The 26,947-nt window shown below is 40.5% G+C and overlaps 1 protein-coding gene and 1 non-coding gene across 9 annotated transcripts in view; both read left to right on the forward strand.

The window, feature by feature from the left end:
- RACGAP1 (Rac GTPase activating protein 1) overlaps window positions 1–25,086 on the forward strand; it is a 37,365-nt gene extending 12,279 nt beyond the window's left edge. For 6 of the 8 annotated variants that reach the window (XM_045830060.1, XM_045830061.1, XM_045830059.1 and 3 more), the window contains exons 3-17: window positions 12,641–12,843; window positions 13,904–14,040; window positions 15,015–15,084; window positions 16,541–16,597; window positions 17,251–17,331; window positions 17,711–17,828; window positions 18,183–18,313; window positions 18,989–19,153; window positions 20,388–20,483; window positions 20,570–20,768; window positions 22,186–22,291; window positions 22,454–22,586; window positions 22,706–22,841; window positions 23,544–23,652; window positions 23,972–25,086. In XM_045830060.1, coding sequence (XP_045686016.1) covers window positions 12,641–12,843; window positions 13,904–14,040; window positions 15,015–15,084; window positions 16,541–16,597; window positions 17,251–17,331; window positions 17,711–17,828; window positions 18,183–18,313; window positions 18,989–19,153; window positions 20,388–20,483; window positions 20,570–20,768; window positions 22,186–22,291; window positions 22,454–22,586; window positions 22,706–22,841; window positions 23,544–23,652; window positions 23,972–24,047 — 1,817 coding nt within the window. In that variant the 3' untranslated portion in view covers window positions 24,048–25,086. The remainder of the gene's footprint in view (window positions 1–12,640; window positions 12,844–13,903; window positions 14,041–15,014; window positions 15,085–16,540; window positions 16,598–17,250; window positions 17,332–17,710; window positions 17,829–18,182; window positions 18,314–18,988; window positions 19,154–20,387; window positions 20,484–20,569; window positions 20,769–22,185; window positions 22,292–22,453; window positions 22,587–22,705; window positions 22,842–23,543; window positions 23,653–23,971) is intronic. The other 2 variants (XM_045830065.1, XM_045830066.1) reach the window with 2 other exon arrangements.
- LOC123813190 lies at window positions 9,976–10,082 on the forward strand. The gene has a single exon (XR_006784683.1). It is a non-coding gene; the product is annotated as a U6 spliceosomal RNA (small nuclear RNA).
- Window positions 25,087–26,947: the final 1,861 nt, after the last annotated feature.

The raw sequence follows: 26,947 nt of genomic DNA on the forward strand, positions 1-26,947 counted from the left end.
TTACTTTTTAAAGGCCTGGCTGGTGTAGCTCAGTGGATTGAGCTCGGGCTGTGAACCAAAGCACTGCAGGTTCGATTCCCAGTCAGAGCACATGCCTGGGTTGCAGGCCACGGCCCCCAGCAACCATACATTGATGTTTCTCTCTCTCTCTCTTTCTCCCTCCCTTCTTTAAAAATAAAATAAATAAAATCTTTAAAAAAAAAGATTTTACTTTTTAGAGAGGGGAAGGAGGGAGAAAGAAGAGAGAAACATCAGTGTGTGAGAGAAACATTAATCGGTTACCTCTCAACACCTCCCAGATGAGCACCTGGCTTGCAACCCAGGCATATGCCCTGACCAGGAATTGAACCAGTGACTACCTTTGGGTTCGTGGGAGGGTGCCCATCTCACTGAGCCACATCAGTCAGGGCTCATTTTGGTTTTAATTTGCACCTCTCTGATGGCTAGTAAGTTGAGCATTTTTTCATATGTCTCTGGGCTATCTGTATTTCCTCCTCAGAGAAGTATCTATTCAGGTCCTTTGCCCATTTTTTAATTGGATTGTCTTTCTGGTGTTGAGTCATATGAGTCCTTTATATATAATTTTGGAGGTGAAGCCCTTGTCTGATGTATCAGAGGCAAATATATTCTGTACAGCAGGTTTCCTTTTCATTTTGATGATGGTATTGTTAGCTGTACAGAAGCTTTTTAATTTGATGTAGTCCCATTTAGTTATTTTTGCCTTTGTTTCCCATGCCCTAGGAGATATATTGGCAAAAATATTGCTATGTGGGATATCTGAAATTTTACTGCCTATGTTTTCCTCTAGGATTTTTATGGTATTGTGACTTATATTTAAGTCTTTTATCCATTTTGAGTTTATTCTGGTGTATGGTGTAGTTTGTAGTCTAGTTTTCATTTGTTCGCAAGTACTAATCCAGTTCTCCCAACACCATTTATTGAAGAGACTGTCTTTACTCCATTGTATTCTTGCCTCCTTTATCGAATATTAATTGAACATAAAGGTATGAGTTTATTTTGGGGCTCTCTATGCTGTTCCATTGATCTATGTGTCTGTTCTCATGCCAGTACCAGACTTTTTGATTACAGTGGCCTTGTAGTATAGTTTAATATCAGGTATTGTGATCCCTCCAACTTTGTTCTTTTTAAGATTTTATTTATTTATTTTTAGAGAGGGAAGGGAGGGAGAAAGAGAGAGAGAGAGAAACATCAATGTGCGGTTGCTGGGGGCTGTGGCCTGCAACCCAGGCATGTTCCCTGACTGGGGATCGAACCTATGATGCTTTGGTTCGCAGCCCGAGCTCAATCCACTGAGCTACGCCAGCCAGGCCAACTTTGTTCTTCTTTCTCAGGATTGCTGAAGCTATTTGGGGTCTTTTGTGGTTCCATATGAATTTTTGGAATATATGTTCTGGGTCTGTGAAATATGCCATTGGTATTTTAATAGGAATTGCATTGAATCTCTAGATTTCTTTGGGTAGTATGGATATTTTAATGATGATATTTCTTCCAATCCATGAACATGGTATATGCTTCCACTTGTATCTTTCTCAGTTTCTTTAGTGTCCTATAGTTTTCTGAGTACAGGTCTTTTATCTGTTTGGTTGAATTTATTTCTAGGTATCTTAATTTTTTTGTTGCAGTAGAGAATGGGATTGTTTTCTTAGTTTCTCTTTCTGATAGTTCATTATTGGTGTATAAAAATGCCATCGATTTCTGAGTATTGATTTTGTATCTTGCTACTTTGTTGTATTCATTTATTAGGTCTGACAGTTTTTTGGTTAGAGCCTATAGGGTTATCTGTGTACAATATCATGTCATCTATGAATAATGACAGTTTTACTCTCTCCCTTTCAATTTGGATGCTTTTTATTCTTCTTGTCTGTTTTTGTGGCTAGGACTTCCAGTACTATGTTGAATAATAGTGGTGAAAGCAGACATCCCTGTCTTGGTCCTAATCTTAAAGGAAACACTTTTAGTTTTTTGCCCATTGAGTATGATGTTGGCTGTAGGTTTTTTGTATATTGCCTTTATTATGATGAGGTATGTTGCATCTATTCCCACTTTGCTGAGAGCTTTTATCATAAATGGGTGCTGGATTTTTATCCCATGCTTTTTCTACATCTATTGATATAATCATGTGATTTTTATCTTTCATTTTGTTCATGTACTGTATCATATTTATTGATTTGCAAATATTGTACCAACCTTGGATCCCTTGATAAATCCCACTTGATCATGGCATATGATCTTTTTAATGTTTTGCTGGATCTGCTTTGTTAATATTTTTTTGAGGATTTTAGCATCTTTGTTCATCAGGAATATTGGCCTATAGTTTCGTTTCTTTATTGTGCTTTACCTGGATTTGACTTAGGGTAATACTGGCCTCGTAAAAAGAGCTTGGAAGTCTTCCCTCTACTTGAATTTTTTGGAATAGTTTGAGAAGGGTAGGTGTTTTGCTCTGAATGATTGGTTAAATCTACCTATGAAGCCATCTGGTTCAGGACTTTTGTTTGCTGGGTCTTTTGATTACTGTTTCAATTTCACTAGTTGTTATCAGTCTATTTAGGTTTTCTGCTTATACCTGATTCAGTTTTGGAAGATTGTGTGTTTATAGAAATTTATCCACTCCTCCCAGGTTGTCCAATTTCTTGGCATATAGTTATTCATAGTATTTTCTTTAATTCTACATATTAATGTGGTATCAGTTGTTACTTCTCTTTCATTTCTGATTTTATTAATTTGGGTCCTCTCTATTTTTCTTGATGAGTCCTATTAAAGGTTCTTATTTTGAAGATTTTATTTATTCATTTTTAGAGAGAGGGAAAGGAGGAAGAAAAATATCAATGTGCAAGAGATACCTCTTGATAGGTTGCCTCTCACACACCCACAACTGGGGATCTGGCCCCCAACCCAGGCATGTGCCCCACTTGGGAATCAAACCAGCTACCTTTTGCTTTGCAATCCAGCAATCATTCCATGGAGCCACACCAGCCAGGGCCTATGTCACTTATTTTCACTCTGATCTTGATTATTTCCTTCCTTTTAATCACTCTGGACTTTGTTGTTGTTTTGCAGGTTCTTTTAGATGTAGGGTTAGATTGTTTGAAATTTTTCTGTCTTTTTGAGGTAGGCCTGTAATGCTATGAACTTTCAGGAATGCTTTTGCTGTGTCCCATAGGTTTTGGGTTGTTATGTGTTCATTTTCATTTATTTCCAGGTACTTTCTGATTTCTTCCTTGACCTCATTGATGAGCTATTCATTATTTAATAACATGCTACTTAGCCTCTATGTGTTTGAATGTTTTGGAGTTCTTTTTTATTGAGGTTGATTTCTAGTTACATGCTGTTGGAAACTGAGAAAATGCTTGATTTGATTTCCGTTTTCTTGAATTTGTTAAGGTTTATTTTGTGTCTTACCATGTGGTCTGTCTTTGAGAATGATCCATGTGTACCTGAAAAGAATGTGTATTCTGCTGCTTTGAGATGAAATGTTTTGTAAATATCAATTAAATCCATTTGATCTAGTGTGTTGTTTAAGGTTGCTGTTTTCTTGTTGATTTTTTGTCTGGAAGATCTACCCATTGGTGACAGTGGGGTGTTATAATACCCTACAGTGACTGTGTTGCTGTCTTTTCTTAAGTCCACCAAAAGGTTTTCTCACCTTTATGTATTTAGGTGCTCCCATATTGGGTGCATATATGTTTGCAAGGGTTATATCCTCTTGTTGGAGTAATCCCTTTGGTATTGTGTAGTGAACTTCTTTGTCTCTTGTTAGGGCTTTTGTTTTGAAGCCTATTTTGCCACATATAAGTATTGTTACTCCAGCTTTTTTAAAATCTACATTTTCATGGAATATTTTTTTTTCCCAATCTTTCACTTTTCAGCCTGTGTAAATCTTTTGTTCTGAGATGGGTCTCTTGATATAACATATATATGGGCTGTGTTTTCTTATCCATTCTGCTACCCTCTGTTTTTTGATTGGAGCATTTACTCCATTTACATTTAAGGTTATCACTTATAGGTACTCGTTCATTACCATTTTATTCCTTTATAGCTATGTTCCTCTTTCTCTCTATTTCTTCTTCTTATAACAGTCCCTTTAACATCTCATGCAATGCTGGTTTGGTGTTAATGTACTCCTTTAACTGTTTTTGTCTGGGAACCTCTTTATTTTGACTTCATTTTTAAATAATAGCTTTAAATGAAAGAGTAGTCTTAGTTGCAGATCCTTGCTTTTCATTACTTTGAACACTTCATGCCAGTTCCTTCTGGCCTGCAGTGTTCCCATTGAGAAATCAGCTGACAGTCTTATTGGAACTCCCTTGTAGGTAACTGGCTGTTTCTTTAAGATTCTCTCTTTGTCTTTAAACTTTGCCATTTTAATTATGATGTGTCTTGGTATGGGTCTCTTTTGGTTCATCTTGATTGGGACTCTGTGCTTTCAGAACTTGTGTGACTTTTCCTTCACCAAGTTAGGGAAGTTTCTGTCATCATTTATTCAAACAGGTTTTCTGTCCCTAGCTCACTTTTTTCTCTTTCTCGTAGCCCTGTGATATGGATATAGTTTTATTTCATGTTGTCCCAAAGTTCTCTTAAATCATCCTCATTCTTTTTAAGTCTTTTTTTCTTTTAGTTGCTCTGATTGGGTGTTTTTTTCTACCTTGTCTTCCAAATTGCCAATTCAACTCTCTGCTTCATCTAGCCTGCTTTTAATTCCTTTTAGTGTATTCTTCATTTCAGATATTGTATTCTTAATTTCCAACTGGTTCTTATTCAGAGTTTCTGTGTCCTTTTTCGTGCTGATGTAGTTCCCACTAAGTTCCCTATAATTCTTGCTAAGGTCCTTTAGCACCCTTATAACTATTATTTTGAACTCTGATAAATTGATTGCCTCAATTGCATTTAGTTCTTTTTCTGGGGATTCCTTACTCCCCCCCCCTTTTTTTAAAGATTATTTATTTATGTATTTTTGGAGAGAGGGGAAGGGAGGGAGAAAGAGAGGAAGAGAAACATCAATGTGTGGTTGCCTTTCAGGCACCCCCCTACTGGAGACCTAGCCCACAACCCAGGCATGTGCTCTGGCTAGGAATCGAACCAATAACTCTTTGGTTTGTGGGCCAGCACTCAGCCCACTGAGCCACACCAACCAGGGCAGGATTTTTCGTTTTCTGTTTTTCTTTTTTTTAAGTTTAATCTTTATTGTATTTTTTTTCCCATTACCATTTAGTCCCCTTTAATCCCTCTCCCCTCAGCATTCACCACATGATCCCTCCTTTTCTTTTGTTTGGGGATTGTTTCTTTGTCTCCCCATTTTAGCTTACTCTGTTTCTATGTATTTGATAGATCTGCTTTGATTCCCTGTCTTCCTGGGGTGGCCTTATGGGGTAAGAGTTATGTGGGACTCAGTGGTCCAGTCTCCTTGATCTCCTGAGCTCGTGCTCCAGGAATGTCCCTTTTGTGGGTTATGTGGGCTCTCCTGTTGTATTTGGGTCCTGATTGTTGTTGGCCTCTTTGTTGGTGGGATCCTCCGTCCAGCTGCCTAACTGCACATTTCAACTCCCGCCACGTCTTGTATGCTGTTGTACAGGTGCTACCTGAACAAAACAAAACAACACAAAAAAACAGAACCAAAAGAAGCAAAAAACAAAAAACCAGATCCCAAACAAACAGCAAAATCCTTGACAGAAGAACAAAGAATAACAAAAGTAGAAAGAGAAATAGAATAGTAAGAGAAAATAAAGAGGATGAGTAAAGAATAGAAAGAGGAAATCACCAAAAAAAAGAGCAAAGAAGGGGAAAGACTAAAAAAACAAGGAAAGAAGAAAAAAATGGAGGAAGAAAGGGAAGAGTAAAATAGGAAATATGAAAGAAAAATAAGAAAAAAAATTGAATAAAAAGAAAAAAAATATAAAAGAACAAAGTAGAATTTTTGCCTCCTGGGTTCTCCCTTTGTATACGGCTCTTGACTTCTGAAGCTGCTGTAAGCCAATGTCAGTTGCTGTCCATGTCAAGCCCTGGCAGCCAATTGGAAGCCACAAGCAATCCCAGTTTGTAGCTGTCTCTTCCAGGCTTCACTGGGCCCAGGATGGGTGTCACTGTGCTGTAAGTCTGGCTTTTATCAGCATAGGGCCTTGGGGTGGGTCAGCAAAGGCACTGTAGGCTCCGCTTCCACCTTACTCTGCCTGCTGTCGGTCTTAGTCTAGCCACTGACCCCGCTATCTCTGAGGGGGGTTCTGGTCGAATCAGGAAAATGGACCCCTGAATCTTATGTGGGAGGTGCCACTTAGACTTCAGGGAAGGTGGTGGGTGTGTTCCCCTATCCTGTACCACATGTTTGAGTCTGTCTCAGATTATTTCCCTGAACTTGGCAGGGTAGAGCCCCTAGTGGGAAAGTGAATTGGGGCCTCCAGAGCCCAGAGTTTAGGTCTGTTGGAAACCAGGAGGGTGTTTCTATGGCTCTCCTGTCAGGGGAAAGCACCAGTCTGGTTCCCAGGAAAATGTATAGGATGGCTGCATCCCTAAAGCCAGTCTGACATCCCCTGAGTCTGTCCATGTTGCTGTCTCCTCAGCAGGGGTTAAAATATAAGGTGGGGCAAAGTAAGGGAGAAAAAAAGACCCAGGGGAGGGGAGGTGGCAAGCATGATTCCAGAGGGTAAAGCAGGTGTTTTCCTACAGGGTGGTGTAATTGTTTTTTCCCTGGGACAGACGTGCTCTTTTCAAGAAAAATGGCTGTTGTGGTATCGAAGTATATTCCAGCACAGGGAACCCAGCAGCCAGTGGCCCACACCTCTCCCCAAAGCCTCCCACTCCAGACTCTCCTAAGGTGACTCCAGTCTGCGCCACCCTCCCTTTGCCCAAGCCTGAGGTGAATGGCTGTGAATGAGGAACGTGTGCTTTGGCCCCTTGGGGGGGGAAACATGGGGGGGCGGGGTGCAGGGAGTTTTGTCTCCAGCCGCCTCTGTCCCTGGCAGATAAAAACCCTCTGGCCTTTCACCACAGGATTCTATGTGGGTGGCTGACCCTGGCACTGGGGTTCTGCTTGGGAGCCCAGTCTGGGGTCCAGGCTTCACTTTTCTCAGGGGGAAGCTCCCATAGCTGTGCCTTACTTTGGGCTGCTGCCCGTGGTAGCAGTGCCAGTCCCTTTCGCGTCCCACCCTTCCTGTCAATCTCGTGGTGGTATTTGTCCTTGGTTAAGAGTCTCCTCTTCAAGAAGTCTTTGGTTTATTTTGGGTTGCTATTCCCCTCTTTATTTCCAGTTTGGTTCTGGGAGGTGGTGTGAGATAGATCCTCCTACTCCACCGTTGTCATACCTCCCCATTTTGCTCACTTTTGAGGACAAAGAGGCCCAGTGTTTTCTAGACTCCAGAAATCTCCTATCTGCAACCACCCAGTCTCAGCCCTATTTTTTGACCCTAGGAAATCCTCCCTTGCCCAGGCATCCCTACTCTTTACTCTTGAGTTTCATCATAATAACTTCATTCCTCCTTCCCCTTTTTATATAGTCTTTTTTAAAGCTGAGTTCAAGGTTACTGAAAGATCAAAGTGAAGGTTAACATCCACATAAAATGACTTAAATAGCATTAGGTATTTTGATATTTTTGTTTTCCCAAGTCTACATGATTTTTATCTTTTATTTTTTATGAGCTACCTGAACTTTATATTATTGGTCTGTCAAAGAGGAATAAATATAACAATATTTATGAGGTGCCTATTGTATGCCAACACCATGCTGGGTTTGTACTATGCTATATACAGTAGGCCATACTGAAGTGCATGTGATATGGTGCCTGTCTTCAAGAAGATTATGGAATAATTTAAGTTTTAGAGACAGAATTTTTTTCTCATGAAACAAGATAATACAAGTATCAGAATATATGCTTGTGGGAAGTAGAGAAAAATTTAATGCGGAACAAACAAATTAGGAAAGGATTCATAAAGCAGATGCAACTAGAAAAATGGGTACATGAAGTGTAGGTAGGGCGTTCCATTTGAAGTGCATAAGTGGGAAGGCAGCAGTGAGCATGGGTCTGTTCTGGGAGCCGGGACAGACTGGGTTAGCTACAAAGAAGGTGTTGCGGTGGAGTGGTTGGAGTAGGTTTGGTTAGATCGGTAAGGTGGGCTTGGATCCCTGGAGTTTAAACTTGATCTGAACAGCAATTCCACATCCCTTCTTTTAATGAATATTTATTTACTTATTTAAATTTTTTTTTTTAATTTTTAGATGGGAAGGGAGAGAGAAAAAGAGGGAGAGAAACATCAATGTGTGGTTGCCTCTTGTGCGCACCTCACTGGGGACCTGTCCTGCAACCCAGGCATGTGCCCTGACTGGGAATTTAACCTGTGATCCTTTGCTTCCCAGGCTGGTGCTCAATCCACTGAGCCACACCACCCAGGACTCCTTGAATATTTAAATGCTGGCCATGTGTCAGACAGAGTGCAAGGTACTGGGGGTAAAAGAGCAAAAGAGACACAGGGTCATTGCCCTTAAGAAGCTTAGAGGATAGTGGGGAAGATAAAGGGGCCAGGAGCAAAGGCCCTAGGAGGAGTGAGCTGAGAAAACAAGATTTCTGGAACTACTTTAATCTGTTTGCTGAATTATGAACCAAATTCTGGTGTGTGTGTGTGTGTGTGTGTGTGCGTGCATGCACGCACACACACACACATACATATACACATAAGTGTATACATCTATACACACACATGTATACGTGTGTGTGATTATTTATGAATCAAAGATTATCCTCAATTCATTTTTTAAATCCTCACCCAAGGATATGTTTATTGGTTTTAGAGTAGGGGTGTCCAACCTGTGGCCCATGGGCCGCATGCGGCTCAGGATGGCTATGAATACGGCTCAACACAAAATCGTAATCATACTTAAAACATTATGAGATTTGGGGGAGATTACATGTTGCAATGTATTTAATGTGTGGCTCAAGACAACTCTTCTTTCAATGTGACCCAGAGACTTCAAAAGGTTAGGCACCCCTGTTGTAGAGAGAGAGGAAGGGAAAGAGAAACATCATTGTGAGAGAGAAACATTGATTGGTTGCCTCTCATATATACTCCAACAGGGGATTACCCACAATCTAGGTACATGCCCTGACTGGGGGTTGAACCCACAACCTTTTGGTACATGGGATGATGTTCCAACCAACTGAGCCACCTGACCAAGGCTCAATTTGTTTCAGGAAAATTTTTTCTCCTTTCTGTTAGTTTCATTTTATAATGTAGTATGTATGATGAGGTCTGTCTGGAAAAAGTCCAGCCATTGTTAATACAATGAGAACGGTTTGCTCAACATCCATGTAACCTGGCAGCCAAGGAGAGTAGACTGGAATGCACATGTGTGAACAATGATGACTTCACTATACTAGTCAGTGGGCGGTAGATGCCATCGATTGAGCACGTGTACTGTGTGGCCATCACATTCAAAATGACTGAGCTCGTAGAGCAATGAATATGCATCAGATTTTGCATTAAGCTTAAACATTCCTCCATGGAAATTTATTTGGATGATGGAGAAGGCTGCAGCTATGGACAACTGGTGATTGGCAACTTCATAATGACAAATTGCCTGCTAGTGCATCAACATCTTGCACAGAGGTTTTTGGCAAAACATCAATCACCCAGGTGACTCAGCCACCCTACAGCCTAGATTTGGCACCCTGCGACTTCTGACTTTTCCCAAAACTAAAATCACCTTTGAAAGGGAAGGATTTCAGACCATCAGTGAAATTCAGGAAAAATATCACAGGGCAGCTGATGGCAATTGGGAGAACTGTTCCAAGGTAAGGTTCCAAGGTGCCTGCTTTGAAGGGAACTGAGGTGTCATTGTCCTGTGTACAATGTTTCTTGTATCTTGTGTCTTCTTCAATAAATGTCCTTTTCATAGTATGTGGTTGGATACTTTCTGGACAGACCTTGTACATAACTTTTTAAGGAGATAGTTTGAATTCATTAAATCTTTTGGTGCTTGTTTCGGCAGCACATATACTAAAATTGGAATGATATGCGGAAGATTAGCATGGCCTCTGTGCAAGGATGACATGCAAATTTGTGAAGCGTTCCATATTTTTTTAAAAATTAAAAAACTCTTGAATGTGTACTTCATGACAGAGGCTAGTACCATGTCAAATTGTAATTCAAAAACTGGCAAAAAAAAAGAGCCATGTTTGTTGATCTCCAACATAAAAAGTTTTGCTGGTCTGTGGTCTAAAGTACATTTTTGACCCATTGTAGCAAACTTGATTTATAACTCAACTGTACGTAAAAAGCAGTAACTTAGTCATGTGTGCAAATATTCTGGTTTTGTTCTAACAAACTAAGTTGAACTGCTAGTAATTTCATAATTTGTACTACTAAATTAGGAACTTCTTCCTTGAAATGAACTGATACTTTATTTGGTTTGAGTTCCGTCGTCCAATTCAGTGAGACCTGTAATATATGACAATTAACAATAACCAGGAATTAAAACCTAAACTTAATAAGACTTATCAAGGAGTACCCTAAAGAACAAAAAAACTAGGTCAAGTGGAAATCTTACCATTCTCAAATTGTTTTTTAATTTCCTAAATATTTGAGTGTGTATGTACCACTATAGTTAGAAACATTTGATTGACCAACAGTGTAGAGTTAGAAAAGTTTTTACACTGTGTAGTTGGAAAGTGTTTCTTGTTCTTTCTTTTTTTAAATTGAAGTATTATGTATTGAATACATCAGGAAAACACACAAATCATAAGTGTACTACTTGATGAATTGCCAGTGAACATGACGAAGAACTAGCTTTGGTTTCTAGTTTTCTTCCTTGTGAATCTGTAATGTTGACATTATTAAATTCGCAAAAGGATACATTTTTTGTTTTCTTTAAATTAAGGAAGAGCCCTGGCTGGTGTGGCTTAGTGGATTGAATGCCAGCTTGCAAACCAAATGGCTGCTGGTTTAATTCCCAGTCAGGGCACATACCTGGGTTGCAGGCCAGGTCCCCAGTAGGGGGCACGTGAGAGGCAACCACACATTGATATTTCTCTCTCTGTTTTTCCCTCCCTTCCTCTCTTTCTAAAAAAATTAATCTTTAAAAAGTATTTAAGGAGGAAGAAAGATACCTCAGTGATGTGTTCGAAACTGTTAACTAAACCAGTGTATCATTTAAAACTATTTGAATTGTAATAAATATATATGTATATGTGTGTCTGTGTGTGTGTGTATATATATGGTCCTTGATATTTGCATTGTCTAAGATAACTAGGTCATAATATTCTGTTTTGCTGAAATCTTTTGTTGCTAAAATCTGGTAATACTTTATGTGTGTAACTTTGTTTTTGTAAATTGAATTGGTACTCTAATTTTCATTTGTAAGTTTGCAATTTAGTCACATTATTCAAATTGCTTTAAAAGGACACTCACTATATTGCCCTGGCTGGTGTGGCTCAGCAGACTGAGCCACCCGCCTATGAACCCAAAGGTGACCAGTTCAATTCCCAGTGAGGGCACATGCCTGGGTTGAGGGCTGGATCTGTGGTTGAGGGCGTGTGAGAGGCAACCAACTGATATTTCTCTCACACATTGAATGTTTCCCTCTCTTTCTCCTTTCCCCTGTCTCAGAAAATAAATAAAATCTTTTTTTAAGCTCACTATATTATTTCTGTGCTCTTAGGTTAAATGCAAATTTGGAAAAGTGTTCTTAAACTACCTAAGAATCTGCTAGCTTCACGCGAATTCGGCCTAATTTCAGCTGTAAACTGGGTTAGTTTGACCATTAGAGCTATACCTTTAAAACTTCCTTCATGGTACTGGTGGAAAGTGATGCTTAGAGATAGACTCAGGTTAACTAGAAAATAGTAAGGCATTATAGAGGAAAAGTCTTTGCCCACAGCAGATGGTAAGAATGAATGCCACTAGGGCTTGCGTGCATTGAGGTGCTGCTTGGAAGTGATGTTGTCTTTTCAGACGTTTGAAGAAAGTCTGTATTCTGCTATTAGTGACTTACCCAAAGCTAGTATGATCTCTTCCTGTGTCTTTCCAACAGGAATGTTTATATACCCTTCAGGGCAGTGTTAAACAGCAAAGCAAATTGGCTTTTTACTCTCAAATCAATATTTGTATAATCATATAGCTGAATGGCATTGTAGGCCTAGACATCTGTAATATTAATCTACATCTACTGGAGCATATTACAATAGTTACATTTGAATTTGCTGTTTAACGTCTCTCTGGCACAGCAATGTGTGACTCTAGAGGAAGCTGTTATGGTTTTATAGCTGTAACTGTCCTGGTGTGTGACAGCTGCCCCAAAGGTATCCCCCTTTGATTGCCTTCTGTTCAGGAGCTTTCAGTGTTGGTGTTACATCTGGAGCCAGGTGACTAAAGAGTTACTTATTCCACAGCAGATGCCACTGGCTAAGCTAATGTAAGTGGCCTATTGAAACAGGAATTGCTCCCCACATAGCTCTCTCATCTGGAGTGATGAACGTATATCCAGGATCTGCACTTGGTTGTTTTCAGCTGGATTTACCCATCATTTAGTTGGTCCCTTAATTATATATTTGGAGTAAAACTAACCAGAGGACTCACTTAGGAGAGTGTTTCTACCCTGTTTTGTGCTTGAATTATTAAAGTTCCCTTCCCCTTTCTTTAGAATTCATCCAGTTGGCAAAGGACTTTGAGGATTTCCGTAAAAAGTGGCAGAGAACAGACCACGAACTGGGGAAATACAAGGATCTTTTGATGAAAGCAGAGACTGAGCGCAGTGCTCTGGATGTTAAGCTGAAGCATGCACGCAATCAGGTGGACGTAGAGATCAAACGGAGACAGCGAGCTGAGGCTGACTGTGAAAAGCTGGTGTGTATTGTTTTCTGTACTAGCACTGCGACAGTGGGGAAGGGGGAAGCATCAGCTGATGTTTCCACTTGCCAGGTGTGCCCCGTTTCTTACTCCACACTGAAGGACTAAACCTCTCCATTGACAGCTTGTTCATTATTGGAGCTGTCCATTGGCAGCTTGTTCTCCACAGGTTGAAATTTAAATGTTTTCCTCCTTTAGACTTGAAACTACTATTTATTAGACAGATTTCAAATGAGAATTTGAAGAATCAAAATTAGGGGGGAGGACAGGGAAATCCTAGAATACTTGATCTGTCACAAGACCATTGGCCATCTCTCATGCCACCTAGAGTATTCTCATCCTTACATTAATAGCTGGTACTTTGTCATTGACACAGGTAAGACAACTCCAAGTCTTTTCTTCAGTACTACTCCTAATTCAGGGTAAAACACGTACAAAAGTGGAGAGATTAGGATAACTAATCCCTGGTTTTTATCCAACAAGTTGAGCATTGTGGCTAACATAGAACACTTTCATCTTGATGTACCAAGGTGGGTCACAGAACAAAGGAGAGCCTTTGCTAGGAAGCACTAATCCATCGTGGTACAGTGTTAGATGCCTCAGTAAACTCAGATTATCTAGTTCTAGTGAGTCACAGCTTTGTATCCATTTTAATACATTTTGCTCTCCACCATTTAGAAAAGTGGGTGACTGCTTTGATCTGTAGAAGAAGCCAATAATTATCCTGATAAAATGACACTGAAGTGTTTTTGCTATGCAAAATCTATTTTGGGACTCTGGTTTTGCAATACTCTGTCCTCTTGGATTAGCCGTTTGATCCAAAAGTCTTGTAGCAGAAACCTCACTACTCTAGATGAAGTTCATTTTACCAGTCAGAAATCAGACACACAATCTGGGCTTGACATGAATTAATATGCTGTTAGTGTAGCAGCCTTCCTGAAGGCTCATTTGCATAATGCCATATTTTAATGTTTTCTGGTCTGCCCATCCCATAAATTCGAGGTGAAGTTCTCTCCCCTGGTCAGTTAGGATGTTTTTACTCTGCTTTGGTCTGCAGGAAAGACAGATTCAGCTGATTCGAGAGATGCTCATGTGTGACACATCTGTCAGCATTCAACTGAGCGAGGAGCAAAAATCAGCTCTGGCTTTTCTCAACAGAGGCCGACCATCCATCGGCAATGCTGGGAACAAAAGGTGGGGGAACTGCATCTGTTGTTATCTGATCACAAGCTGCACAGCCATCAGAAGTTCGTGTTATCTTAACTCTTAAATATACTGCTTCCAGAGTGTGTGCTGAATAAAGCAGAAAAAGGCTTTGGAGGAAGGGTGGGTGGAAATAAAGGCACAAGTACCACCCTATTTCTTTTATTTTAACAGTTTTTAAAAAACCTTTCCTTAGGATGTTGTTTCACCATGGGTAAAATTTTGATGTTGGTGCTAAATTGCACATCAATAACTAATCCTGCAGATTGCTAAGAAACCTAAAGGTGAAAGTGGTAGTTCAGCAGTACTTCCAGTGTTTACTCTCCAGAGAGCTCCTGTAGCTCTTCTGGTTTAAAAAGGCCTTCAGTGAGCCAAGACCAGACAATAATTTTGGTTCCACTGCATCCCTCTTTAAAATAGTCTCAACCAGGCTTTGAATTTAACACCTCCAGTACAATATGTAAGGAAAGATCAGCACTCTTAGAGCTATTTATTTTGTTGCCTGGTTGTTTTATGTGGAATCTTTATAACTAAGAAGATGTACAGGCTTAATTTCTTAAAAAACTAATGTGGGGTAATACTCTGTCTTGTAGAAAGCAAGCACAGCTGGGATCAAATTAAACTTCACCCTTCTGCCTTGTGAATGTTTAGTAGCCTGTTGTACAAACTCAGTAGGGAATAGAACCCATACCCCTGACTATAATTTTCAGCTGTAGTTATAAGGCCTTTGCTGGAAAAGCAGGTGTGCTGCATGTGGACGCACACATGACACACACACTCCTTCATGAACCCTTAAAAAGCACCCACCACAGCTAGGGTTTGAGCTGAGAGTTCTCTCCACAGGGAAGGCATTGCTGTGAAATTGCTGACGTTACCTGGCCTCTTAGGTAACTTGTTCTGGGTGTTGATGGGTTTTGCTCTCTGTAGTCTTCTGTGTCTAACTTTGTATTGTTTCACTCATCTAGACTGTCAACCATTGATGAATCTGGTTCCATTTTATCAGATATCAGCTTTGACAAGACTGATGAATCACTGGTAATGAACATTTGATCTCTGAGAATTATTTATATTCCTTCTCCTTCGGGAATATCTCTGCAGGCTTTTATTATTATGGAATTTCTTTATTGCTGTGTTAATTAATGTGTTATAGATACTGAGCTAGCATTTTGTAATATGAATCTACACAAACTATAAGAGACCAGCATATATTTTTTTTTAGTTTCTGGAAGTGAGATTACAGAATTCAGGATTTGGCACAAGGTTAAATATGTTTAATGGATCTGTGAGCCACGTGTACTAGTTTATTATATCTTGACTTACTAAAACCCCCAGCTAGCAATAAAAAATTAGCAAAGCTCTATTCACACAGGGCTTATTTGTTGCTCCTGGGGAGAATAGACTTGTGCCTTATTTCTGAATTAGTTTGGTTCTGGAGGGAAACTTAGTCATATTTCACAGTAAGAAGGAAAATCAGTACTTTGGAGCTTCAGCGAGAAGACTGACGAAAGTCTCCAGGTTCTCTGTAATGCTTTGATCCACAATGGTTAGCATACCTAAACTCTTTGTTACCCTGCTCTTAACTTCTGGTGGTGTTTCTGCATGAAAGGTCATCTGGTATTTCAATCTTTGATGTTCAGGAGACAGGTAGTTTATTGGTTTTCCTGGCTGAAAGCTAGCAAACAAAACAATAAATCAGAAGGTTATTGGAGGCTGGTTTTCTGATGGTTATTAGCTGATTTTGGAGGTAGACCAAAATGATATATATCTGTTGTAACTTAAGCTAAATCAAATAACCAGTAGCTAAACTATTTGACCACGCATTGGAGAAGTTAAATTTATTTAGCTAAGCTACAATTTGCTATAGACAACTTTCTGGATTTTGTGTTCCCAGGAATTACCAAAAGAAAGAAAATCATGGTAGCTACTAAAAATGAATGTAAATGGTTAAAATAAGTGAAGGGAAGTTAGACCACAGGAAAAGACAGGTAGTTCTTCAGTGGTGAGTGTTTCTAGGACCCAAGGAAGAGAGATGATTGAGAGAAGTGAAACCTAAACGGGAACTCTTTAAGTGGCTCTATTGTACCAGACATCTTATTAGACGGTAGCAGTCCCTTAAGAGCAAGAATCACATCTGACATGATCAGTATAGTGCCTAACTTTCTTTAAGTTCTAAAACTAATTACAAAAATAATCAGAAACAAAGGACTAGGCCCTGGAAATAATCACGACAGAAGTTGATTCTTTAACCTTTTCTTGCCTCTGTGGTATTGATTCCTGATTCTATTATAATAGCTTCAATTTCGGAAAGAAAACATGTTAACTTACTACAGCTCTATGGCTACAACACTTGAGACCCCTTTCTCCTCTCCCTGAATTGTGAGTTAGGGAGTCTGACTCAAGAGGCCTTTTAACGTTCTCTGTAAATTTCCTTGCACAGGGTTTAGGGGAGACCCAACCAAAGAAAGAAAATTAATATAGTGTAATTTGTCAGCAGGATTGGGATTCTTCTTTGGTAAAGGCTTTCAAACTGAAGAAGAGAGAAAAGAGGGTATGTATTTTTTAAAAAATCAACTAATAATAAAAGAGTTTTGTCTGGAAATTCTGCCATGAGACTACATTCCTGACATGTTGCTCTAGCCATTGTTGGATCCGTTCCAAATGAATTCACGCTGGAGGTGGTGCTGGTGTCCCTTGAGGTAGTAACTCAGGACAGAATCCTGTTCCATTTTACTGTTCCGAGTTGTTCTCACTTCATTCTTTGTGTGGAAAAGGATATACTTGTTTGTTTTGAGTTGTCATATGGATTTTTATGCAGGACTTTTGTGCTCTAATATAAGCTTCAGATGAAATGTGTGTATAATGGGATATGCAGAGAACTCTGTGTGTGTGTTTGTTTAGGGTACTGAATATGTTTTTAAAGACTTCATGTCCTTGGATAGGATTACAGCTCTACTTTTTCTGGTGCTGTCATCTAAATTTTTCCAAAGCTTGCTGGTTTCTTCAAGGGCACTAAAGGCATTTTGTGTTGCAACCACTTCTGCTCCATGTGGAAATAGACAATGAGAGAGAGCATGTTGTTTGTTATTCACTGTAGCTCTGGAACCTGGGATTTGCATCCAAGTGGTCTAATAGGATAAGTGTATCTTCTGTGCTTCAGACTTCTGCTTGGCACTAAAGTTACTGGTGTTCGCCCCTCTCTAGCGATCCAGCAGCCGGCAGTTCATTGATGGTCCTCCTGGACCCATTAAGAAAACTCGTTCCATTGGCTCCACAGCTGACCAGGTAAGAAGAGTCAGGCCAAGAAAACTGTGATCTTGAACACATCAAAGATTAGTGGCCCCAAGCATTAGAAATTCTGAGTCAGCATTAATTACACTATTATTTTGAGAGAGGTGTTGGTGAGTTTTTTATGTAATAGAATCCTTATCATCCATATGAGTGGAATTAGTCTGATTAAGTAAACAACCATCAGTTTTATGCTTTATTCTTAGTTGCTTGTATGTATATATCCATGTCTAAAATGTGAGATTTCAACTTAATAGTGATTTGGGTGGGACCTTAAGTCCTGACAAAGGAATTGTTCACATACTCCAAAACCCTATAATGGAGGAGAAACTAGGTTCAAATGTTCACCCTTCCTTCATTACAACTTTTGTTTCAGGGGAATGAATCCATAGTTGCAAAAACTACAGTGACTGTCCCCAACGATGGCGGGCCCATCGAAGCTACATCCACTATTGAAACAGTGCCATACTGGACGAGAAGCCGAGGGAAAACAGGTCCGCTGGGTTTGTGGCTGAGGTGCCTATGTCAACAGCTGGTAAAGTTTGGGAGAATCGGTTTCTCAGAACCTTCCCGAGGCAGGGGTTGGATGTTTTGGGTGGTTTTTTCACTGCTGCTTACGGAGGGCCAGAGCCCTGTGCCAGGTTCCACCTGGGGTGCCAGCCTGGCCTGTGCCGCCAGTGCATGTCTCGTTACTCTCCATGCTGCTTTCTTTTATACAGAGCCATTTCTGTTCACTTCTGGTTATGGCTATAGATTAGTGCTTCTCCACCAATTATATTGAACTTGGCTTTAACACTCAGAAGGAACAAAATACTTAAGATTTAAGGTTAAGGTTGCTTGTCTTCTAGGTACTTTACAACCCTGGAACAGCGATTCCACCTTGAGCAGCAGGCGGCAGGAGCCGCACTCTGAGATAGATGGCCCCAGCACGCCGCAGAGCAATGGAGGGATGCGCCTGCATGACTTCGTCTCCAAGACGGTAAACCTGGGGTTGCTCCTTCACCTTTTGAGCACCTTTAACTTTTTAATTGTGGAAGTTATATAGGAACAAATTTAAATAGCTTAGCATTACAGAGTTAAATGTTGAATTTCCTTCCTCCTGCCAATCCCACTCTTCAGGGGTCACTACTGAATTACAGAATGTATGTAGCTTTCCATTCTGTGAGTAATAGTACATGCAAAGAAAGCTACTTTTCAGAAGGAGTTGTTTGTACTTTTAAGGGATATATATTTGTGTTTTATGCTTAAGTAATAGCATATTTTAACTTCTCCCATTTGATTTTCTCATAAAAACCCAGCAAACTGACAGGCTCAGAGGAATTAATGAACTTGATGGAGCCACATGACATGAGTGGCATAGTTAAGGGGGAGGTCTTTCTGACTTCTTGTACATGAGTTCTTCCCATCACTCTCCAGTGTTCCCTTCCAGCCGGCTGGCCTGATGCAAGTTGCTTGGCCTCTTTTTTGATTCTGTTTCCTTAAACAAAACAAAACCTGTTTTATAGGATTATTGTGAGAATTACACAAGCAGATATGTGTAAAAGGATTAGAAAGTTGTTCAGCACATGCTAAGCAATTAGTAAATGTTGGTTGATGATGTTGATAATTTTGTAATTCATACCACTCTCTTCTTCCCACCTCATTTCATCCTTAGGTTATTAAACCCGAATCTTGTGTTCCATGTGGAAAGCGGATAAAATTTGGCAAGCTGTCTCTGAAGTGTAGAGACTGTCGTGTGGTCTCTCATCCAGAATGTCGAGACCGCTGTCCCCTTCCCTGCATTCCTACCCTGGTAGGAACACCTGTTAAGATTGGAGAGGTACGACCTATGGGAAGCATCCTTGTGTTAGGGCTTCTTAGCTTTTCTAAAGCCAAATGTCAGTTTTTGTTCTAGAAGTAATGCCATCAACTATGTTTCCTCCCATGAATAATGAATAGAAATGATAAAATGTTAACTTGCAGACGAGTCCTGTTTGGGTTTGTCTCTTTTTCATAATCTTTCTAGACCAAACTCCTCTTCCATACCCACTCTCCCTTCCCACCCTCTCTTCCCCTTTCTCTGGCCCTCCCTTCTGCCTTCCTCACCCTTTCTTCTATCCATCCTCTCCTTTCCTCTCCTCCCTTCCTTTTCCCCTCTCCTTTCCTTTTCCCTCCCCTTCCCAGCTTATCCTATTTGGTAAAATTTGAAACATATACAAAAGTAGAGAGATTAGTATAGCTAATCCCTGGTTTCTATCATTCACATTCCACAATTACTAATTTATGTCCAGTCTTGATTTATCAATACTTCCATCTCTTCCTCCTGGCCCTGTCTAGTGAAATATTTTGAATCAAATCCCAGCCGACATAAAATTTTATCTGTGAATGAATATTTTTTTACATTAGAGGTATTCCATACTAGGCTATTAAGATTAGGTTGCTTATTTCTAAAAATCGATTCAATCCATTGAGAAAGTATTTATTATACAAGCAACATTAGGAAGAATCAAATCAGAGTAAAATGACTAAGCTGCCACCCAGCTCCCAGCAAATCAAATATTATTTTCCCCCTAATCTTAAGAGTTCTTCTCTTTGCAAAGATTTTTTATTTTTTACAAGTCTTCTGTACTCTGATACAGTACCATGGAGTTTTCCTCTATAGGTAGATTGGTGTCAGAATCAATTGAGTTGTGTTAATTTTCCTTACTGAGAATAATTTAAAAGGTTTTCTTCTTTTAAAGTAATGAATTAGTTTATATTAAAGGCTATACCTGCAATCGCATTATTGCTTGTTTTCGGATGCCCTTGAGTGGAAGAGAAGCAAGGATGCAGTTGTAGCCAGTGGTTTATTGCTTGTTCATGAAGAGTGTGGTATCTCTGACCATAAATCAGTCTGGTGTGGAGGTGGGAAAAATAATTGAGTGTCTCTGTTCTAACGTATGCATTTGGAATAGGAATTTAAAAGTAGACCTGATGTCCTAGCTTGAGCATTAGTCTAGAAACGGTTCTGCCCACTGGTCTAGACCTGCTGGTCTAAGTGATGTAAATGATACTTTAAAACTTTGCCTTTGCAGGGAATGCTGGCAGATTATGTGTCCCAGACCCCTCCAATGATCCCCTCCATAATTGTCCACTGCGTAAATGAGATTGAGCAGAGAGGGCTGAGCGAGGTAAGTGCAAATGTAGGAGAGGGTGAATTTGTTACTTGTGTTAACGCTCAAGAGCTTCTTAACTGAAAGTATCATCTTGATAATAGACAGGCCTGTATCGGGTCTCAGGCTGCGACCGGACAGTAAAAGAACTGAAAGAGAAATTTTTCAGAGTGAAAACTGTACCCCTTCTCAGCAAAGTGGATGACATCCATGCTATCTGTAGCCTCCTGAAAGACTTCCTTCGAAACCTCAAAGAACCCCTTCTGACCTTTCGGCTAAACAGGACCTTTATGGAGGCAGCAGGTAAGGGCATATCTTGATGCTTGAGTGTGACTCCCACGAGGGGCAGGAAGTTTTTGGCTCTTTTGTTTGCAGTTTTATCCCCACCTCATAAAGTGCCTAAAACCTAGTAGATGCTCAAAAACTTTGATAAATAAGTAGATCCATATTGCCCATGCCTGTGCTCGCCGCGTCTAAACTGTATAGAGCTCTAACAGGTCCTTGTTGTGCAGTCAAGTTTTAGGTTGTCCTTTTGAACTTGGAGCCATCTTTGATTCCTTTTCCTCACACTCCACATTTAGTCCATTGGTAAATCTTGTCCACACAGATCTTGTAAAATATAGCTGAAATTTTAAATTTGTCATTCCTTCTACAACTGCCACTTTTAACATCTCTTGCTCTGAAGTGATATAAGAACCTCCTGATTTTTCTGTTTCTACTCTTGCTCTCTATGGTATGATCCTTGTACAGAAACAAGAGTGGTCCTTTTAAAATTTAAATAATATGGCCCTGGCTGGTGTGGCTCAGTGGATTGAGCGCCAGCCTGTGAATCAAAGGGTCACCAGTTTGATTCCCAGTCAGGGCACGAGCCTGGGTTGCAGGCCAGGTCCCCAGTGGGGGGCATGCAAGAGGCAACCGCACATTGATGTTTCTCTCCCCGCTCCCTCCCTTCCCCTCGGTCTAAAAAGAAATAATCTTTAAAAATTAAAAATAAAATTTAAATTATATGATGTCTGTTCTGTCCTCAGTATCTTCCAACGGCTTCCCTTCATTGGCAGAATAAAACAGTCCTTAGCATCCTCAGCATGGCCCAGAGGCCCTGCATGATTTGCCTCCTGGCTATGTCTCCAACGTCATTTCCTTTGATACCCTTCTCTTCTTCCTTTCCTTTCTAGTTACATTAGTTGTCGTCCCAGCCTGAGATGATATTTGCATGATTTGCTTCTTTATTTCTTTCAGGTTTCTTTTTAGATATCTTGTCCTTAGAAATATCTTTCCTGACCACCTTGTCTAAAATAACAGCTTTCTAGCTTCTGGCCTGCCTTATTTTATTACATGTGTTGCTACCTGGTAGATATTTGCTTTTTGACTAACTCCTCCAATAGTACCTGGCCCACAGTGGGCCCATAAACATGTTTTATGAACAAGTACCTTCTTGATCACTGTAGTCAGGGCAGCTGTATGTCTGCCTTCCTGACGCATAGGTTGCCAGCTGCTTTCCCTAACTGCAAGAGCTGCTTTTTAAAAGTTCTGGTTTCTAATATTGAACTGTTGGTCAGTATCCTGCTTGTTAATGAAACTAGAGTCTGATGCAGTCATGAACCTAATCAGAAGTTTCAGAAGCTTACTGTATAGACGAGACTTTGTGGTCGATAACTTGGAAGCCTGCTGTCAAGGGAAAGAAGTTTTAGGCCTCTTGGTGCTTTCTTTTCATTTACAGAAGTCACAGACGAGGACAACAGCATAGCCGCCATGTACCAGGCTGTTGGTGAGCTACCCCAGGCCAACAGAGACACATTAGCCTTCCTCATGATTCACTTGCAGAGGTGAGTACAGCAGAACGCTGCTTCTGGGGGTCAGGGAATTTTCCAAGGGAAGGTAATGTGGTCTGTGTGTTAGGGAGGTAAATCGTTTTCTCGTAGAACTTATATTTTGTTCTGTGTTTAAGTGGAGGAGCAAGTCTTCTCATTGAATGCTCTTTCGCTTAGAGTGGCGCAGAGCCCAAACACTAAAATGGATGTTGCCAATCTGGCTAAAGTCTTTGGCCCCACAATAGTTGCCCATGCTGTGCCCAATCCAGATCCAGTGACAATGTTACAGGACATCAAGCGTCAACCCAAGGTAGGCAGGCATATATGTGTATGTATGTGTGTATGAACTTGTGTGACGTGATGAGAGACCGGTGAGAGGTTAGCCCCCCCGAGGTCTGGAAGTTTGCTGACATGTTCGGTGACTTTCAGGTAGTGGAACGCTTGCTTTCACTGCCCCTGGAGTACTGGAGTCAGTTCATGATGGTGGAACAAGAGAACATTGACCCCGTGCATGTCATTGGAAATGCAAATGCCTTTTCAACACCACAGACACCAGATATTAAAGGTAAGGCCTGAGTTGTGCTTTTTAAAAGACCTGCCTCCCTCTCCACTTTTGGTCATGTGCTCTCGCCTGGCCTTTGCTAGAATTGTCTGAAATTTGTATTCTTCAATAAAAATTAAATTCATTTTGAGAATTCTAACATTAAAAGGAAAATTTGTACAGTTCTACTATCCTGATTTCTTTTTCACTTTTTAATGTTCTTCTTTGCCCATATGGAAATTTTTTTAAATACATACTTACATTAATTTATATATATATTATTATTACTAGGTTTCTTGATATGTTTTACCAACTTGATTTCTTAAAAGCTTTTCCAGTTTGTGTTGCCACCAAAAATGTATGAGGCTGATTTCATTTCAGCATCACTGGCATTGGAGACCTGTTCTTTCTTTATAAGGGAGCATATTATTTTATCTAGTATAGGTGAAAATCGAATGGTCAAATGTTAGATTTGTGAAGTTTGGAGTTTGAGAATGCCCTAAATCAGGAAGTGAATGTCAGCTGTTCATTGCGCACTTGCCTGCATGGTTCAAAAGACACACTGGCGTGCTGCTCACGGTGACAAACGTGGTCCCCGAGACTTCGCTAGGTCTCCGGCCTTAGCTCTTCAGTGCTTCACGGGGATTCCAATGTAAAACTAGCCGCTTACAAGGGTACTTTCTTTTCTTCCCCTCCTGTAAAAACATGTCTTACCATTGACTGAAGTGAGTTTGCTGGGGCCCGTGACCACTCCTGAGCACCAGCTTCTCAAGACGCCTTCATCCAGCTCCCTGTCGCAGAAAGTCCGCTCCACCCTCACCAGGAACACGCCCAGGTATGCAGGACTGGCCTGCTTGGAAAAGTAAAAAATTACTGCCCCCTTACCTTTCTTTTCCATCATACCGAAGCTAATTGAAAAGATTGAATTAGATCTTACCTGGTGATCAGACTTTAAGAGGAAACTTTGAGCGATGAGTTTCCCCCTTTTAAAAGCATCCAAAGGTCTTTACTGTTTGTGCTGTCATCTCAGGTGACAGAGTAGCTGACAGAGTGTTTTGAGGGTCTTTACCTGTAGTTGATTACATTGTCATGTTATTGTTCATTTACTATTTTTTCTATAGAATACTTTTCAAGTTTATTCTCTTTTTCTTTAGATTTGGGAGCAAAAGCAAGTCTGCCACCAACCTAGGAAGACAAGGCAACTTTTTTGCTTCTCCAATGCTCAAGTGAAGTCATGTCTCCCGCTGCTTACAGTGTATACTGACTGCAAGGAAGGGCACGCCTGTACTCTCTGCTCCGCAGCCTCCTGTACTGTTACTACTTTTAGCATTCTCCAGGATTTTAATCAAGTTTAATTGTGCATGGGGGTTTTAAACTATATATATATATCTTCTTCTCCTTCTCCCCAAGTAATGTAATATGAACACTTTGTGCAGTCGCTGGGATCTTTTAGATGGGAGTCTTTACAGGAATAGTATGGAATTCACTACGGTTTTCGCAGGGGGAGGGGAGGCCGGGTCTCATCCCTTTGACTTAAGCTAAATGCTGCTCCCGGAATGACCTTTCTCTGGTGTTACTTAGAACCAGCTTCCGTGAGACAAAGACAGAGGCCCTACATCTCTAGAAAGATTGACTTGTCTCAGGGGAAGGGTGGGAGGGCAGGGTAAAGAAAGGTTTGGACAGAGGATATAGGATGGCTCTTTCTGAGAACTTGGAAGTTCTCCTTCCCTCATGAACTGGAGCTATAACACAGAGCCTTCATAAAAACGGGGTAGGGTGAGGACAGAACTAGTGATGGGTGTATGCTTAGCTTTAATTTGCATTGATTAGGTTTAATAGTGTTAAGTGGCACAGCCTTGTAAAAGTAACATTATTATATTTATCTCTAATGGGCCTCTGGCTGGACTTTGGGTTTGATTGGGGTCAAACCCAGTTTGTTCATAAGTTGAATTCATTCTAATGAATGGGCCCCCCCACCAAGTCCCCCTAGTGGTCAGTATGCTATGTAGCATCCCAACTAACAAGAATAAGCTATAGGGGAGAGTGTTAAATTTTGTGTGGCGAGAAAGGCCACAGTCATTTTTGTCTTTGCACTTTGGATGCTGAAACCTTCCTGTGTAACATAGTCACATCTAGATAAATATGAGTGTTTTATTAAAATTATTTTCAGTGTCTTTAAAAATGCTTTCTTCTATAGAATGTTTATGACCCATATTGACCCTTGTCTGTAAAACACATATTTGGAAAAAAGTAAATAGTTTTTTCAAAATGATTATGAGATTGGTTTTTCTTCTGGAAGTAACCTTTAAGACATTTTTAGAAAATAATTTTCCCTCCAAGTGTTTTGAGTCCATTCATCTCCATTCCCTCCCCTACCCCGACTTGACCTCCACCAGGAAGGAGTGTTTCTTTGTTTCTTGTCCATTCTCTTGTCCATATTGAAGGCCTAGATCTGTCCCTGTGACTGTTCACTTCTAATTCGAAGAAACTACTTTAAACAAAAACCAAACTTCTGAACAAGTCTTTAGGGACCAGAATGGTGCAGACTTAAAAAAAAAAAAGTCTCCGGCTGGCTGACTGCCTGGAAGGAACATCCTTCACTGCTGGAAGTGACTCTGGAGTGAGCTGGGATGATTAACTGAGGGCACCTGCACTGGGAACTCTGAAGCTGGTGAACAGAATGTATCTGAGATTGAACGTAAACAGTTGCAGGCTTAATATGTAGCTGTGGAGAGGGGAGGCAACCTACTGGCTTGTTTCCCAGGAGGTGACGGCTCTCACAGCAGGGCCCATCTGCCTCAGCGAATTGACAGAGGATGGGTCCCTTCTCCCCTTCCTCCTCTTCATGCACATGCGCCTGTTAGGTTTTGGTTTTTTAAACTTTGTCCTAGATGCCATCCCTTTTCTTACATCTCTGCAAGCCTCATGTTGGCCTGGCTCCATATTTGCTGTTCTGTAGTATCTCCCCAAGGTGCATTTTAAGTCACTAATGTGGAGGAAGTAAATGGATTGTATAATGTTAGTGAAGGCAAGACTTCCCTATGCAGGAACTGATGGCCCATTAACGAAAAAGGAAATGGTCCTGTGTGTCAAATGTTGGCAGCCGGTTATTCAGTTTTGGGCTAGGCCAAGAGACCTTAGCCATGAAAATAATTCTTATGTTAGCAAAGGGAAATATGTCCCCACCTTCAGCTTCTTTAACAGCACTTCATGTGGAATGGCTTGACTTTCCACTCTCAAGGGCTTTCTTAATTAAATTATACTTCCTTGTGTGAGATCTGGAGAAAGTGTTTGGTGCTTTGGAGTGGCTGTCACCCCTATTGTCTGCTCCTAACCCTTTCTGCTGCTGCCTCTTGCTCCTCCTTTAATGCAGTTGAACTTTACTGTCCCACTTGGTAATAACCAGAATCTTTAAATCTGTTTTCCTCTATCAGTCTATGTAAGACTCCTAAGTTTGATGTTTATTTAACTGGGCAAGCATTACATGGTTTGATTTAGCAGCAACAATTTGCATTTATTACTGATGTTTAATGATTTCTCCTTCCATAAGAAGGTTAATTCATTGCAGAAACAGAAGGCAAGAACGCATCTGAGGGGAGAGGAAGAAGAAAGAGAGGGAGAGAAACATCAATGTGTGGTTGCTTCTTGTATGCCTTCAGCTGAGGACCTGGCCTACAACCCAGGCATGTGCCCTGACTGGGAATTGAACCAGCAACCCTTTGGTTTGCAGACCCATGCTCAATCCACTGAGCTATACTAGCAGGGCTTGGCACCTTGAGTTTTGATCAGAGGATGATAGGGTGCTCAGTTGATTTACTGTGGTAACAATATTTTTTTGGTTTTTTTTTTTGGGTTTTTACTATGAACTGAACCTGTGGCATTGAAAGGGGTCTTGAATTCAGCCCCCAGGGCTGAGCAGTTTTCCTTTATTTTCTTATATTTTTTTAAAGTATATTTTTTATTATGTTAACACAGTTGTCTTTTTAAAGTTCATAGTTTTGCTCTTTTTCTTAAGTCCCTTTAACATTTCATGTAATAGCGGCTTGGTGATGATGAACTCCTTTAGCTTTACCTTGCCTGGGAAGCACTTTATCTGCCCTTCTATTCTAAATGATAGCTTTTCTGGATAG

This window comes from Phyllostomus hastatus, unplaced genomic scaffold, assembly GCF_019186645.2.
Source record: "Phyllostomus hastatus isolate PE091 unplaced genomic scaffold, TTU_PhHast_1.1 phas_scaffold_93, whole genome shotgun sequence".
NCBI lineage: Eukaryota > Metazoa > Chordata > Mammalia > Chiroptera > Phyllostomidae > Phyllostomus > Phyllostomus hastatus.